General features: G+C 36.0%; 1 protein-coding gene across 19 annotated transcripts in view; it reads right to left on the reverse strand.

Moving 5' to 3' along the window:
• Positions 1–17,874, reverse strand: part of PAM (peptidylglycine alpha-amidating monooxygenase) — a 122,703-nt gene that overhangs the window by 3,506 nt on the left and 101,323 nt on the right. For 14 of the 19 annotated variants that reach the window (XM_032095851.1, XM_032095855.1, XM_032095853.1 and 11 more), the window contains 8 exons: positions 14,723–14,852; positions 9,581–9,697; positions 8,985–9,057; positions 7,474–7,681; positions 6,620–6,820; positions 3,832–3,950; positions 2,764–2,863; positions 1,368–1,421 (listed from right to left, as the gene is read on the reverse strand). In XM_032095851.1, coding sequence (XP_031951742.1) covers positions 1,368–1,421; positions 2,764–2,863; positions 3,832–3,950; positions 6,620–6,820; positions 7,474–7,681; positions 8,985–9,057; positions 9,581–9,697; positions 14,723–14,852 — 1,002 coding nt within the window. The remainder of the gene's footprint in view (positions 1–1,367; positions 1,422–2,763; positions 2,864–3,831; positions 3,951–6,619; positions 6,821–7,473; positions 7,682–8,984; positions 9,058–9,580; positions 9,698–14,722; positions 14,853–17,874) is intronic. The other 5 variants (XM_032095860.1, XM_032095856.1, XM_032095852.1 and 2 more) reach the window with 2 other exon arrangements.

Below are 17,874 nucleotides of genomic sequence, written 5' to 3' on the forward strand. Positions count from 1 at the left end.
AAAACAGCTGTCTGTTCAAGTAGTAGTTACTGCTAAGGAAAATTTTCCTCCATCATCTTTCCCTCTGGGCAAAGCTATAGTTCTCCATATATTCTTTCCCCATGTCATAGCAGTACAAGCACTAGTAACAGTCTGTCACCAGAAGGCTGTGAGATTGCAGGCCACTCCTGCCCATTTATTAAGCAGACGACACAAAGTCCATTGGCTCTTTTCTCCCAGTGGAATTGAAAGATGTTAATTTCAGTCTATCTACTCTAACCAGTTTTAGACATTGTTACTTAAAACCTTTTTCTTACCCTGGTGTTACTATTGCATTTTTTCTCTAGGACATTAGAAGAGTCAGCTAAAGAAAGCAAAAATGCATTTACATATCCCTAGATACACAGCATGCTGTAATTTCAACACTTCCTTTTTGAGTGCTTCAGGCAGGCTGATGTACCAACAGAGATAAAATAAAAGGATAACAGTGATGGCAGTAAGGATTTCACTGTTTCATAATGTTAGCCTTTCTCACTCTATATGCTTTCAATTGGCAGTTGAGATTTTTTTGACTTTTCTCTGTCTACATATACATGGCTGAAGCAAACTGCATAACCTCTGAATTTAACCAAAGAAAACCAGTTACAAACATCTGAACATTTTACATGCCTTTATAAATAATACCACAATCTGGTACTGTTTTTCTGAAAGTGAAATGAGCTGCATAATAGAAAAATTACTTTTCATCTACCTTAATTGATATTTTACCACTTTCAATCTCCTGTGTGTACTATCTCCTTATATTGTTCCTACATGCTTTCATTTTCTTTTTTCTTTTTTTCCATTTTCATGCAGATCAATTAAATTAGAAGTGTAGTAAATCTATGGAAAGAAATGTAAATACAAAAAAATGGTATTTCTTGCCATATGGTGTGACTGACAAGGCTATGTACTGAAAGACACAGGAATATAAACCAATTGCCATTTCAAATAACCATTTTTTTGGTGGTGGAGGGTTGTGGAGAAAGGATGGTGGGGAGTAACTATCACAGCTGTATTTCAGAGCTATTTCTGCATCTATGGGAGCTGCCACAGATACCAATCTGGACCATACCAGATGGTAGAATGGAATTAACCTACTAGTTAAATTTTTATCTTAGTTTCTGTGACAGTGAAGCACTTGTCATCACTGAAAATGAAATGTTTAGGTTGACTGTGAAATAGCATCTACCAGGTAACAGTGTTACAAGTTTTTTTCTAGTGCTTCCTATAGCAACTCAAAAAAACCAAACAAACTAGTCAGCATTTTTTCCCTTCAGCTTGGCAGAAGCTGCACTAGTCTACGTGAACATACTGATCCCTTCATTTTCATTATGCATCAGACTAACCTTTTGTTTCCTGTACCTCAATACCAGCCTTTTTAACTGACCGATGTTCCATTTCTGTAAAACAAAATCATTCTTCAGGACAACTGATTTCAGAAAGGCACTAGTGACATTTTCCTGCTAGCTTTCTCAAATGTACAGTACAATCCTACAGTAAACATTCCCATCAATACCTGAACTTCACCATGGAGAGTCAATATAAACTATTCAATAGCTCACAAGGCCATAGAAAAAAAGAAAGAGCTTGATTCATGAAGGGTGCTTGCAACAATCAACTTTTATGAAACAGAAAGATTTTATGGGTATGCCTAAAGGTTCATGGATTCCCACAAATGTAAAACTGTTTATTATAATCAAAATCATAGTGATTTAAAGGCTGGCTGAATCAGGGTTTCTTAGCTACTGCTCTTTTATACTTCAGCAAAAACTAAAAAGAAAATTTTATACAAGGACTCCCTCATCTAACCTGTAAAAATTCCATTACTTTTTTATTCTCATGTTTCTTTGAATAAAAGCTGAGAATTGGTCATGTTCAGTTTACTAGATGCAGATAAAAACATATCCAATTAGAATTACAGTTTATGTGGTCCAGTCTCCTGTTATTAAGAGCAGCTGATACCAAATGCCCCAAAGGAAAATCCATGAATTATGAAGAGACAAATAAGGAATAACTAGCTTAGTCATTTATAGCAGTGGACTCTAACTGGATGACTAACATCCTGAACCCTAAGGCTTTATCTCCGTCATACATTTTTTTATCCCATATAATGCAGCAGTGGATTATATTTTTATTCCTGTAAAACATGTAAGCTCTCTCTGAATCCTACTAAATTGATGTCTGACTAATCACTCCCTGAAGTGAAGCTGCTTGCTTTGGGGGTTACTAGATTAAAACTGGCAAGTGTTTCCTCTGTATGGAAATAGGACTTCAAATTATACTAGATTAATTTTCTAGTGATAAACGCTCCCAATGAAATGAATATAATTTTTAAGTTGACTTGTGTTTCTACTTCATCCCCTGGGAGTTTTCTACATTATAGCCTCACAGGAAGCAGTTGAGTTCTCAGCAAATGATACACTGAAATTACTAAAATACTAGAGTAACACTTTTGTTTAAGTGTTTTACTGACAATGATGTGTAAGGCAAATGCATTTTGATTCCTTCTGTGACAAACTCATGTGCCCAGGACTCTTCTTTGACTGAGCACACAGCAATGCTGAATAATGGTCTTTTAATGAAAACTGAGCAGCAGCACACAACTGCTGCAGATGAAGCTTGTAGTGCACTTACATCACTGTCATTATGCCACCAGGCTCTTGGCCAAGGGTACCAGATAAGTGGTACTGACCTGAAGATACAAAATGTGAAGTTAGGACATAAAGAACAAAAAGAACGTACTTTCTGCAGATGCAAACTTCCACACTGCTTTGGCATGAACATCTCCAACAAATACTGTTCTATCTTCTGATGCAACAATATCATGTGGCATCTCAAAGCTCTGTGAAGATAAGCAGTCACAGATTACCCTTAAATCTCTATGCCTTCATGAGGCCTCCTTAACCCCTAACTTGAGCCTGGTCATATTCAGTCCTTTAGACTGGAAAATGCAGCAGGTGCTGGTGTGAAAGTCTAATGTGCGAAAGGAGAGTGATTCCATTTCTACTGAATGTTTGCCTTCTCCAGGGATAACAACATAGAGATTATTCCATGTATTAATGCTACAAATATATTAATAATATTTCTATTCCTATTATTACACTCCATTTTATCCTGTGAAATATATATTTTCAAAAATAAAGAATCTTGGTTTGAAGCCCACATATTTAGTTTAAGTTCATATGCAACACAGCTATTTGCTATATTCAGAAAAAATAACTCAATATAATTTAAAATTGGATGGCAAATAAAGAGTATATGTGGTATGAAGTGGGAATATTAGCATTCATTCTTTAGTCCAACACAATATATGGAAGCTGATAAAAAACCCTCATTTTTTTTATGTACTATACTGCATGTAGAACATTTAGCCTTAACTTACACACTAGTATTCTGTAAAGAGGGATGTAACCACACAGTTGCATATTATTTATGCTTAGGAATAAGCTCTATTTTCTCACACTTTACTAGCATCTAAATATATGACTATTTCAATTCCTTCACAATTCTCTTAAATTAACTTTTAATAATTGTACTGGCAGTAATAAAGTACTGCCTGGCTGAAGATATTATCTGTAGGAATCATCTAGAGGTTAGTATAATTTTCAAATGTGTACCACATGTAGAAGTTAAGACCCAAAATTCTAGTGTCTTTATTTAATACTATAAAGAATTCCTTTTGAATACCTTACATTATAAAATATCTTATTTCCTGCAATAGTCTTATGGAAGTTGGAGAAGTAGAATGTTACCAATGTTCTCATATACATAATTATATGCAACAGGCACTCTATGCATATAATACTCTACCTTTCTAAGTGGAATGAAAGTATCAATTATTTCTCCAGTAGAGAAGTTCATCACAAATCCTTGCACTGATTCTGCCTCTCCAGGATAAGGCATTCCATTAACTGCAAAGAGGAGACCACCTACAACAACATTAGATTTGCTGTAAGAACACACATATAGCAAACTGCAGTGAAGATAAACTGTAATAGTTTAGATGAAAAAAGGCTGAGAGACAGAGAGACAGAAAGATAACTCAACAAGAAACAAAACTAGAAGAGGAAAATCAAGTGAGGTGTAGCAGCTGAAACTTTGTCATTTAAGAGGTGCACACTTAGTTCAAATGAAAAGAACCAGCAAGGCAGTATTTTACAGTTTGTTTAAATGTAAAAGGAATGTGAAGGTGTTAAAAAATTAATCTGAAGAATGCTTTGCTAAGGATGGTTGACCTGATAGCAGAAAGTTCTTTCAATGCATCAAAAGTAGAAAGTCAGCTGAGGAGTAAGTGGGACCATAAAAGGAAAAGATGTGAAAGGGGAACTCAGGGATTAGAGGCCCATGGCAAAGAAATGGATTTTTTTCAGTTTTTTCTGTTTATTATGTTGGGAAGATTCTAACACTTTTTTTTTTTTTCCTAGTAAAGAGGTCAGAGGAGACAGCTCAACTGGAAGCACAAGGTGTAAGACAAGTTGGAGGTTAAAAATTTATGAGGTTTAGATGGCATTCACTCAAATTCAGAAGGAAACCAAATGTGAAATCACAGACCTCAGGTCATATTAAGCAACCCAGCACGGCAAACAGCCACTTCTCCAGAAGACTAGCAGAATGCCGAAGGAGGGCCCACCTACAAGGACTCAAAAGGGTGCCTGCGAACACACATTACCAATTCTGGCTTCCATCTCCAGTAAGATGGTAGAACCCATAATGAAGAATAAGACATGGGTAAATGTGGTCTGTCAGAACAAGTTGGTATGGCTTCTCTAAGGGTTGTGCCTCAGCTCTGAACAGGAAAAAAGAGCACACAAGTAAGCAGATTCTATAGACATACTTGCACTTTCAGTAAACCCTTGACAAGGTATTGCAACAGAGGTCACTGAATGTGAGTTAACATGGGGCTGAATGAAAGATCCATTAATGAACAGGAAGCAAAGAGAAAAACTTATGGGCAGAGATTGTAATTCTTCAGGACAGAGAAGTCTGAATAGTGCCATCTTGAAGTGATCAGAGTCAGAAATTTTATTCAATAGTTTTCATCAATGACTGAAAAATGGGGTGAACAATGACATCTAGCAGTCTGAGGAAGATAACTGACTTCGGTGGAGAAGTCAAAAGCTTGATGATACTGAGGAAGTACAGAAAGACTTTTTATAAGAATAAGTGAGTTGTTAAACAGATGGCAGAAGAGCTTCTGCAAAGAAAAATGTAAAGTGATGCTTCTTCTAAAAAGTAATCTAGATCATGCTTATGTGATGTTTGAACTCGGAACTGGCAGCTACAGCTCAGGAGAAACATTTCTAAGCCATCACTGAAAGATTCCCAAAATCTCTGCCTCCATGGATAGCGTCAGGCAAAATTTCAATAGAATGTCTGGCATCATGAGGAGAGTTAGGAATGGAGGGAACAGTTCTGCACTATGCAAAAACTTAGCATGCACACATATTGACTACTGAGTGCTCTTTTACTCTCTGCATCTCAAAAACGTTCCAATGAAGCTAAAGATGCTGGAAGACAAAGGCAAATACAATACTCATGGGGCTGAAGCAATTAAACGGCTTGAAGAGGATAAGGCAAGATGAACAGGCACCAGACTGGGGGAGTGTGGAACTGTTATTCAGCTCCCAAAATTCTGGGACTGAGAAGCACTCAACGAAACTTTACATTAAAAAAAAAAAAAAATGAAGTGGATAATGAACTTCTGGAAACTGTAATTGTGGAAGGCCAATGAACCAGACAATACGAGTCACTTCAAAATGGTATTAGGAAAATTTATGGGCAATAGGTCTGTAGAAAGATCCTATGAAGAAGAGATCAGAGGCTACCTCCTAACACTGCTAAAAAAAGGGTTTGTGGATGCATGGTGAATAGGAGAGGAACGACTACAAAACGCATTCAGGCTTACACACACTCTCAGAATGCCTCTTTTGCTTCCACTGTCAGAGAGATATCAAGTATCTCATCCAGCACAGCACTTTTTTACATTCTTAGCAGATGCAAAAGAGAGAAACATGGTATTAAATTCTGTATTAAGGAGTCAGGAGCCCAACGTGCCAAAATTCCTCATCCAGTTCTTAACATTTACCTTACCTTCAGTATCAGTATTAAAAATCTAATCCCAAAACTTAATACGGTAATTGTTAAACAGACTGTGATATTAAAAACCACAATGTTTTCTAACTGTTTGCTTTCAGTTCTTTTGTTTTATGAAACCAAAAACCTCTCTTGATCATTTGGTCTTAATTTTGCTCTCTTCAGTGGAGTTCAAAATGAATACTTAGAAATGTTATTATTAATAATAATTCATTATTAGCTGATTAACTGTGCAGTCACCAAGAAGCTGCAAGATTGTCTACTTCCTGACATTACATTTGGGGAGTGTAATCAGTCACTTCTTAGAAGCAGAGATTAGATGCAAGCTTCCCTCATCCACAAGTAGGAAAACAAGTAGTTCTCAAATTTTCCATTGCATCAGGACTACTCAGGAAGATAATTAATATTTGTCCTAGGATAGCACCATAGCACTCTTCATGAAATAACACAGACATCCTGGCACAAAGCAACTACTTGAAATCTGCAGAACAAGAAAAAAGATTACCTGGAACATATGAAACTGCAAACAACTCTCTTCCAAAAGCTTTGTGCTTGATCTCTTTTGTGAACTCCCCAGTCTCTAACCTGAAGCACTGAATTCGACCATTTTCTCTGTCTGCAACACACAGCTGACTTAAGTCAGAGATCAGGGCTAAGCTGTGAGGAATATGAAACTGTCCGGGCCTGGCTCTGCCTAGAGAAGTCTCTGAAATAAAAAAAAACCCCAGGTTTGTGTTAAAGTACACACTGAAACTATCAGTTTTATTTAGAAACAGCAGCATGCCACATAACCATGTAACACTGGGAAAAGACTACGGTCAGCTTGCTTTCTCCTAGCATTTAGGTAGAAAACTCATGGCAGCATATTGCGTTTTCTTTATAAATCCCAAATTTAAGAACTTGCAATTTCCTGAGAATATTCAGCACAGTTTAATGTGATACATAAATCTGAGTCAGGCAGAACTATAATTATTCATAAAACTTAAAATAGATGAAATCATGGCATAAATCTGGCAAAAAATGATTACTTTGTTACACGTTTAAGCAAAAATCTGGCTTTATGAAAGTCAGAATATTTTCTTGATAAAACAGGACATACCAATATTTATTCTAAAAGCAAGATGACAAACACCCCGCTTTTTATTTTTAGTAAATATAGGACTACTACAAGTAGCTGTAGAAAAAGCCGAAAGAAAATTTGGATGCCATGACAAGGCTGAAATTCATGTAGGACCTGGAAGGTATTTCTGTAATAGAAATTCATTTAAAAAAATTAATAGTAACAGTGGGAATTTTGTGGTTCATGATCAGTTCATTATAACAGCAGTATGGGTAAAGTACCAAGAGTTCTGACTGTACCTTCTCCCCACTGCATCACGTACAGTCCATTTGGAGAGAACTGAATAATCCGACTGTTGCAGTAGCCATCAGAGACATAAATGCTGCCAGTGATTGGATCCACAGCAACATCAGTTGGTTGACAGAAATGATTTTTGTCACTGCCTGGTTGCAAAGCCACTCCTAAGATCAGTAATGGCTCTTTGTCGCTGGCTCCTAGTTTGAAAACCTTTTTTTCAGTCAAAAGGAAAAGAAAAGATGTTTCAGTTACAGAAGGTGAAACCTAAGACCTAGATGGCCTAGGGAAAAACTCCTATCACTGTGTATAAAAGACATTTATACACCAAACATAATCCTAATATATTGACCATAATATGTATTATTGGTTTTTCAATAGTGCTGATTCTAGGGAACTTCTGCTTAAAATACCAATTTCCAGTCATTACAAAGCAAACAATTTAGTTTCATTGTTTAGACTTAAATGCATCAATAAGCAGAAGACATAGCAAAAAATTGCAAAGGGATCTTGACAGGCTTGAGGAAGGGGCTCCATGAGAACCTTGTGATGTTCAACGAGGCCAAGTGCAAGCTTTTGCACCTGGGTTGGGGCAAACCTGAGCATAAATACAGGCTGGGAGGAGAAGGGATTGAGAGCAGTCCTGAGGAGATGATGTTTGTTGGTGAGAAGCTCAACATGACCTGGCAATGTGTGCTCACAGCCAGAGGGTCAACCATGTCCTGGGCTGCATCCAAAGCCCAGTGGGCAGCAGGGGAGGGAGGGAATTCTGCCCCTCTGCCCCGCTCTGGTGAGACCCCACCTGCAGAGCTGCCTCCTGCCCTGGGATCCCAGAGGACATGGAGCTGTTGGAGCAAGTCTAGTGTCTTGGACATCAAGGTGATCAGAGGGATGGAGCTCCTCTGCTATGAGGAAAGGCTGAGAGAACTGGGATTGTTCAGCCTGGAGAAGAGAAGGCTTCTGGGTGACCTAGTTCTGGCCTTCCAGTACCTAAACGGAGCTCACAAGAAGGATGGAGAAGGACTTTTTACAGGTGCATGTCATGGTAGGACAAGGGGGAATGGCTTTACACTGAAAGGGAGGAGGTTTAGATTAGATATTAGGAGGAAGTTCTTTACCACGAGGTTGGTGATGCCACTGGTGAGGTTGCCCAGAGAAGCTGTGTCTGCCCTATCTCTGAAAGTGTTCCAGGCCACTTTTGATGGAGCTCTGAGCAACCTGGCCTAGTGGAAGGTGTCCCTTGCCCATGGCAGGGCAACCGGAACAAGATAATCTATAAGGTCCCTTCCAACTCAGACCATCCTATGATTCTATTATTTCTACATGCTATGTCCTTGTAGTAAATTACTCAACACAACTATACTCCATGAAGTGCACAGGGGTCAGTTTCTGTAGGCATATTCTTAATGTTATTCTTAACAGGCCTAGATAAGCAATTTATGTCAAATCTCTAGGAAAATAAAAATATTTTTTAGCAAAATATTAAGGTCCTGGTACTAAAGCTTCAGAAACATACCTGATGAAGAGCTACATCAGTGACCCAGTAGTTACCATTTTTATCTACACTCAAACCATGTGGTAAATAAAATCTGCAAGCACAAATATAGAAGAATTAAGTTAAAAACATTTTTCTGAAAGAATGATATAGATGTGAAGCTTTCATTTTTTACCTACAGATCAAAACCAAATGCTGTACATACTAACTACGTGTAGCATTTAATGAAAAATACAGCTTTACAGCTTAGAATTTTCATGACAAGAGTGTCTCAATTCTGAAATTCAGTTGATCTCAGATATCTCACTCAGGGTACCTTAGCATCTCTAAGGACAATGTACAATATTCACAAGCTCTGCATTTCTGTTAATCTGGCTGGTAGATGCACTTGTATGAAATGTTAGAAGCAGAGGTAGTAGAGATGGCAAATTAATTTTATTATTTGTTGATTTTGTATTTATTTATTTACTTTAAGATAATCAGAGGCTACACTTACACAACTGTATATAAATGTACAAATGTAATATAAAACATATGAAAATGAGTTTAAGGACTCTTTGGCATAAAATATATGGAAGTACTAAATCAGTTACTAAGAGTAAAAAAACCCAACTTACAGACTTTTGCCTGTGGAATGGAGCAGTTTTGCATTACTTGGATTCAGGACAAGAATTGTATTCTGTTCAATTGGTCCAAGTCCTCTTTGCTGATAAACAAATTTGCTGTCAAAAGAACTGTACAAAAAGAGTGGAATAGAAAGCATTAGAAGGTTCTACTGATGAACAATAAACTTAAAGCCAAGTTCAGTAGTTAAATTCCAGTGTGGAGTTATTGGGTTCTTTTTTCTTTAAATATAAACCTTATTACATCACTGTATGATTGTAAGAGTCAATAGTGTTGTATGTCTGCATTTTCTACTGAGGTTATGACTTCCAAACTGAAGGAGCACCAAATCAACACAGCAACAATTAAGATAGTCCTAAAGCAAGTAAGTAAAAACCCCTTTCAAAAATTTTTCTTTTTTTTTTTTAATCATTTGTTTGCTATGGCAACCCAGAAATGAGAAATTCAACAACGTAGCCTAAGAAAAAATATAGGTAATCACCAGAGCACACCTGCCAGTAAGACTAGGAATACTTTGTACCATCTAAGGCAGTCTGTGCATGTTTGTGTGTCTTCTGCTTTTTCTTTTTTCATATGCAGTTCAATATCTTGCTAGAGCTTACTACTACAAGATTCAGGTCTTATGCTTCTTATCCTTTTCAGAGTGTGCTTACAGAAGACTATAGGATATTATGTGCGTTCCTCCTACTCCTACAAAATTATACTCAATTTTCAAGATACATGGAGTATCTTGATGAAACACATTTGAACATGTCTCTATTTCAGACATTAAGAACCAGGATAAACTTTCCAGAGGACATTTACTAGGCATGAAATTATCATGTGCTTCCAAAAAATAAGAAAAATAGTTGTCTGTATCCTTACAGAGAAGTTCACTATTACTCTAACCTGTTAAATTTATGTTCAGCTTTTGCTGCAGATAAACAGAGCAAAATATTTTGAATAACATTTCAGGCTAAATGTTAGAGCATGGTGTTTGATGTGGATGAAAGATGCATGAATACAAGACTCACTCCCTGCTCCCACCTTGTATTTTTAATCCATTTGTTAATCCCAAGAGAAATCCAGCCGTGACTGATGCTACTTGGTAAACATGAATATATTTTGTAGTCACAGAGGCGGCTATGAATAAAGGTATTAAAACTATATATTGTGCACTTCTAGCAGTCTCACATCTCCATAGCATTAAATATTTACATGTCTAGAATTTTTAATGTGGAAAAGCAATATTGGCTTCATATATAACCAGAAAAATCTATAACAGAATGTGTTTAAGTTTCTGCATAGGCGATGATTAAAAAATAGTATTTAGATACTGCCATTGCATATTATACTACCTGTAACTATTTAATTTCTGATGGAAAATAATCCTTTTCACTATGAATGGTTGAGCAAAAGGTGATAGCTACTAAAACTCTCTCCAGATTTCTGCCATCATGTATAGGGAGACACTAGATAAATGGTAATGAAACACAAAGGCCTACACTGGTGTTATATCTTCTTGTTTGGCCATGATTCAGGAGGTGCTGTTATTACCATTCATGACAGTAATCTGCCATGACAAGTTCTCTTCATTTTAAACAGTTTTATTTTAAAAGGAGTCTAATACTTGTAAGGGCTTGCTCTAGCTATGGATGACCACAACTGGAGCATCAACAATGGACAGACTGAACTAATCTTATTTTTAATCTACATAGATAATCGCAGAAAATCTATACAAATAATCACAGAAAAGAATCTTAGTGGTGGTAGATATTGTACAAAACAACCCCCACAGAAAACATGATTGTATCTCTGCATAACTGACTGTCCAGACTACTTAAAATAATTACTGGCTTTCCTTGTTAGGATTTTGGTTGTTAGTAACAGTGCTGTCCAGACTCCTAAGTATTTCTTACTATGCCCAACTCTTCTGGGAACTAACTGCTTTCAGTGTAAATAAGAGATTGTATGGTACTCAAACAAATTCTAGTGAACTTGAGTTTATGGGAGTGATCTTCCAATCATCTTCTCCCTGTCAAACTTCTTTTCTAGGAGGATGACTAGAATGCTACAAAATCACAGTCACACTTTTCTTCCCAGTGTCTGAGATTAATTTCCAGGCAATGTTCCTTTGTTGTAAGTGATAAATGAGAACACAAACAATGTTGACTACTTCTAGCTTAAAAGCAAGCAAGGCCAAAACCACACAAATAGAACAACTAAACACAGTAGTCGTACTGCTCTAAAACATGGTTTTCTGATAGGTTCTGCACTCTGATACTGAAGGACAAATAAAATCTGCTGCATATCTCACTACTTCTAATTTCAAACTCCAATTAATTCCAGAGTTATGTTTCTACTTCTCATCTGGCCACTTCACACTAATGCAAACAATTTCTTGCTAAATCTAATATCCTTCTGGTGGGCTACATATTAAATTTAGACAGACCACCTGATCTCATAATCCCTGAAAGCACAACCCTGAGGTCTGTTCTTGATCAAAATCCATCATCATTGTCATTGTGTGCTCAGCCTGCCTACCTTGTTAAGAATACAGTAACAAGAAAGTAACTTATGTTCTCTAGTAAGTTCTTTACAAATTGGATGAATAGTATACATTTTTCATCACAAAATGCAAAATTACTTCCAACTGATTCACTGCTTAGCCAGCTGAATAGTTATAATTTCTTTCATTCTACACAACAAATGCTGCTTGTAGCAAAGACTGTTCTGAAACTGAAGAGACAATGTTGTAGAAGACCCTTACTTATAAGGAGGATTTTTTTTTTTTTTTTTGATCATACACTGAAGGAATGCTACAGCCACTGCAAAGTTGCTACTGTATTATAAGGCTTGTCACTGCGTAAGTTTTGTGTTCTAAAGTAGACTGAAATTACCTTTTGCAACAGCATAGATCATTCAACCAGCTGTATTTAGCCAAATGAGGATCCAGCTTTTGTGGCATATGTTAATAATGCATTGGAAACATTTGTGCATAGCCTAACAGCACAGATAATTTTTGTTTAATTTGCTTCTATACTAAGCTGGTGAACCATTGAAACAGAAAATAAATTCTGGGCTTTCAGGCTATTGATTTATCATGTTTACAATTTGGTAAGGAATATTATACTCAATGAACTGTGTATTTGCAGCTAATGATAAAAGTTAACTTAAAAGTCTGGTAACTTCTTACGCCTCCCCCATACAATTGGCATATAAACCCCTTCCAAATACCATTTTTTTTCTTGAAAAAATGACAACACCCATTACTCCTTCCTTTTTCATCACAACCCCAAATTTTTCATATGCCTATGTATGTACCCAAAGATAAAAAGGGAAGGCTAACTGAGTGAGCACCTTTCTGTGTGCCTCTTCTCTGTGCCACAAGATATGGAACAACAGCTTAACAACAGGCATGTTTTCAAAATCTATTTTAAAATCACCATACTCTACAGAAAAGGCCTACAGAGTTCTAGTTCAGCTGACATAAGGGTCCCTACCAACACTAGGTTTCCTATACATTAACTATGCTCCAGAAGAAGAAGAAAAAAAAATTAAAATTTGGGAACAAAACCCCTCAAGAATTAGGATTTAATATGTAGTTATCTTTATGGAAGGCCACTTGTAGCATTACTGAGAACTGCTGGTACATATGTGGATTTCCAGACACATATCACAACTCCAATCTTCTTCTGCAGCCACAGCGTAATGAAGTTCTATCTGTCTCTCAACATGGTTGATTCATCATGCACACTTGCTCTTTTAGGGAATGTTCATTTTTTTTTGTTTTGTTTAAAATCTGCAGGCTTTCCCAATACTGCTGGATCTCAAACTCAAGTTTTGTGCTCTGGATTGTTGGTACGCTCCAATTGCCAGAGACTCAAAAATACGTATTTCAGAAGGACCAGCCTATTTTCAAATATTTTTACAATTCTTCATTCAACAACACAAAGAACAGCACTTATGTTCCTGAGTAGGAGGACAAAAAAAACTCAATTCAGCATCAGCTTTTACAGAATACTTGAAGTCTGAGTAATACAAGTTGCATAATGCACCATCCTTTCAAATTTTATAGTCTATATTTATATACACTTGAGCTGGAAAGATCACCGACCTATGAGAATACCGCATGAGAAATAAATGATTGCTTTATCTGCTGCATTATGTTATTTAGCTTAAAACCTAAACAACTTACTTTCTTTCATAAAACACTATTCTAAGCATAATTTGTTATTATAATGTTCAGAATACTGTTCTGTTTTTCAGACACTATCTTAAAATGAATTCATCAGGATTTGAAAACAACCCTATCCTTTAGTCTTATAGCTATATATATGGAGAACACATGCTTAAAAACAAGGAAAAGAAAAGGAGAAATTAAAAAAAAAGGTGTACTTAAAAAAGGTACCACATAACATGTTACAGGCTTGTACTATTTCCTCCCAATATTCTGTTATAATTTCAAAAGTATCCATATAAACACATATACAATTTTGAAGATCAAAGACATAAGAATCCTGTAAAAATAGAGACAGTACTCTTCACTGGAATGTTCTGTTCTTGAGATAATATACCTTTGAATATATCACTTTACAAACACTAGAAGGACTACCATTCTAAAGTTCACGTATTTTTTGGTTTGAGTGATGCTAAATGTAGCTAATTTTATCAAATGAGTAGGACAAAGCTTGTTTTGAGAGAGTACTTTATAACAATCCCATTTTGTTCAGTGTACATAAACACAAAGAAGAATGAAGACATACTGGAGATAGCTTTGCATGTCTTAAACCCAAGTACTAATTGTAGTATACCATACTAAAACATTATTCACCGAGGCTAATTATTCCTGATAAAAGACATGGAGAGGTAGGGATAATTAATCTCATACTAATGTGGTCATACAGTTTAAGGTCCCAACAAACTATGTTCTTTTCCTCCGGAGACACATTCTTACTGTCTGAAGACCTAGTAACTCATCATCTTGAATTGTCAGTCACCATTTCTACTCTGAGTCTCGGAAAGGCACTTTCAGCCAAAGAACTGAATTTTTAAATGGAAAGAGAACTTCAATCTGTTTTTCTTTGAGAAGGTATATAAACAGACCACAGGAATTCAACCTTCTAACTCTCCATTTGGCAAGAGTCTCTACTTACTTCTCATCCCAAAGATGATCACCTCTGTGGAAGACAACTAGGTTATTTTCAGGGTCCAGAGCCAACCCAGAGACTTGGCCTAGTTTGAGGTCTAACCCAGGCCACTCCACAGCCTCTTCTATGTGGAAATCTGACCAAAGAAATAAACAGACAAAAAAAACAGATAATCATGTAGCATGATTTTTTATAAAAAAAATCCAAATATGGTTAACTGGCATTTGGTACTGACTACTGGGAATTACATGGACATTTTCTTACATGCAGTATTTCCATTCAGTGCATCGAGATTTAATTCCAAGCATAGTTTTAACATAGTAAAGCATGCACAAGCCCTGGCACCCTGCTACATACAGATTACAGAAATGTCAAAACTGCTTTTGATTCCATTATTTTCTCCTTCTTATAAGGATACATGTACACAGACTCTAGAAGTTTTAGGAGTTCTGTAAATACTTTCTACACTGAAAGATTACAACTACCATTTAAACCAGCAGGCAAACTTAAATATTAACTATCAGTGTTTTATTAAAAAATGCATAACAAATACCATGAATCACTACATGAAATATGTGGCAGGTGAATAACGTTTTTTCTTCTATAAAGCTTTTAACACTAAGAAAAGAATACTTCTTGTACTTGACTTAAACTGTAAAACTCAACTAAGGGAGAGAAATTTAGTTTCAGCCCAAAGATTAATATTAAAAAGATAAAAATATGATCTCTTAAATCTCTCTTTTATGTAAAAGCAGACTGACAAGGATAAAAGGCACAAACTGGTCAATATTTGAAAAGTTGCAGAGAGTTGACTGCAAGGATTAATTTCTCACAGATCACCTGCATAAATACTGCTTGGAAGAGGTTGCTCTTGTGTAGCTCTGGCAGTATATTAACAGACTAATGAACTAGAGTATCAAAAATAAAAAAAGTAATGGCAAAAGAAATCTCACTAATTCTGATAAAATTAAAAAAAAAAAAGAAAAAGAAAAATTATAAAATTTGTTCTACATATTAGGAAATCCACCACTGCTTCCTTTCAGAAATTGATTTGTTAAGCATAATTCAGGTATTTCTACAATGCAAGTTTGCATGTAGGCACATATAGCCAAACCGATGGCAAATAAGAAGCAATTTCTTTGAAGTTACGTGAAGCTGGAACCACTTCACTAATATTGTGTTTGATAACATCATGCTTTGCTTTGCAACTTTCAGTTCACCCAAAGTTTGTGAGTTCTGCTATAATCCTAAACACCAATCACTGGGGTATCATCTAGGCAGGTGAAACAAATATCCAAATTCATAAAGTGCCAGGGCATCCTGCTTTGAAACAAGGCAGATCACAGACCTTAGCACACAACATCCAAGGAGTCTGAGAGGGTTCACCTTCACCTGGAAGTGATCTTCCAATGAAAGGAAAAATTACTGGGAAACAATGTAAATCTTTAAGTGACCTGTGCAACCCATCTGTCCTGATAATACCCTCCCTTTGCATTTCACTTGGAAGAGATGTAGTCTAAGGGGTAACAACAGGTATACAGTGGAGGTAATATCATTCTCTACAACCTAGGCAAGGGAAATACAAAACCAGTGCTGAAAACCTACTGCACACTAGGAGATGTTTCACCTGTTTAGACTGAGATATCATAGCTAGAGTAGGTGAAAAACCTAAAAGAAGCCTAAAAGCTATCAGCAACTGTAGCGAATCCAGGACAGTAATCCGAAAGTTCTAAAACAAGAAATTCTGCTCTGTAGAAATTTTAGGTGAACAAAAGCTGCAAATTAAAGGAAAAGCTGTTAAAAAAACCCCAAAAACTATACATATTCATACTTCTGTACAGTTGAGTTGATCACAGTAGGTACAGTGGCAGGTATATTCACGGATGTTTGGGTTTTGGAAGGAATGAAAGGACGGAAATTCAGTGTCTGCTTCCTCACTTGCTCATATCATATCACTTTATGCTAAACTCCAGAAAGCTTGTCTATGTTTCATGTTACAGAGCCCCTTGGCCTCTGAGACTTTTCAAAAAAAAGCTAGAAAAAATAAAGGGCTAAACATGCGAACACTAAATTTTGGCCTCTATTTAGTCTCTCCAAAGGCACACACTATAAAACAGAAAACGTTTATGCTTAAAGGAATAAAAGATTTCCGATAGATCAAAATAATAAAATGAATGTTCAGTGAAATACAATCTAATCTAGGAGCTCCAGCCTCAATACAATCTTTAGATTTTATCACCTTTTCCCAGAATTGGTTAATTAGTATTATATTTTCTTTTTCCTTTGCAAGTCCATTCTGAAAGTCTACAAGAGTAAGTGGCCCATGGAACAGTTTCATACAAAACTAATGAAAATTACTTTCCCCATAGAAGAAATTTATAATTACTTAGAAAAAACAAGATCACCAGTTTTGTTGTAAATGAGATCTCTAAACTCAGTACCAGATCTACCTTTCAACTTAGAGATGTTCCTTTCATTAAAAAAAAAAAGAAAAAAAGAAAGAATTACCTAGATTTAGAACACGCAATTAAGTCTCCAAACAAGTGAAAGATGAAAGCCTTATTTATTGATACAATTGCAATTTACTGTCCAGAATTCCCTGGAAGATTGTTCTAGCTTTTAACTTTGCAAACTTTAAGTGATGTTGCATTTAATCCCAGCCATCAATCTTGACAAATTTAATTAAGCACTGCACAAAGGAGTTTTTAAAATTGGAAAATTACACTCTTTGCCTTATTTAGAAGGTGTAATTGTACTAGTTGCAGTGATGTTAAACGACCTGACAAATTAGTGACCAGTCTAGGTTAACAAGCTAACAACAGTGCAGGAAGAGCAATAGTATAAAGTTTAAACATTTATAATAACTTTACTTACTGTATTAGCCACTTGTTATTTCAGGCCAATTACATGTTAAAAATTGGAATATTTACAAGACTAAAAATATTAAACTACTTTAATTCTGGTAATCTTTAAACAGTTTAATGAAATTAATTTAACAGCAGAGTCTTGTACTAAGAAAATGGAGAATTTTTTCAATTCAATGCAGTAAAGGTTTTTACAAAAGGTGCAAATTTTTTATTAAATCAACACAACTTTACCTCTTCCCCTGAAGAGGAAAATTCTCTTATGGAAGATTTTTTTCTTAAATATCTGAATAC

Source organism: Corvus moneduloides, chromosome Z (assembly GCF_009650955.1).
Source record: "Corvus moneduloides isolate bCorMon1 chromosome Z, bCorMon1.pri, whole genome shotgun sequence".
NCBI classification, from domain to species: Eukaryota; Metazoa; Chordata; class Aves; order Passeriformes; family Corvidae; genus Corvus; species Corvus moneduloides.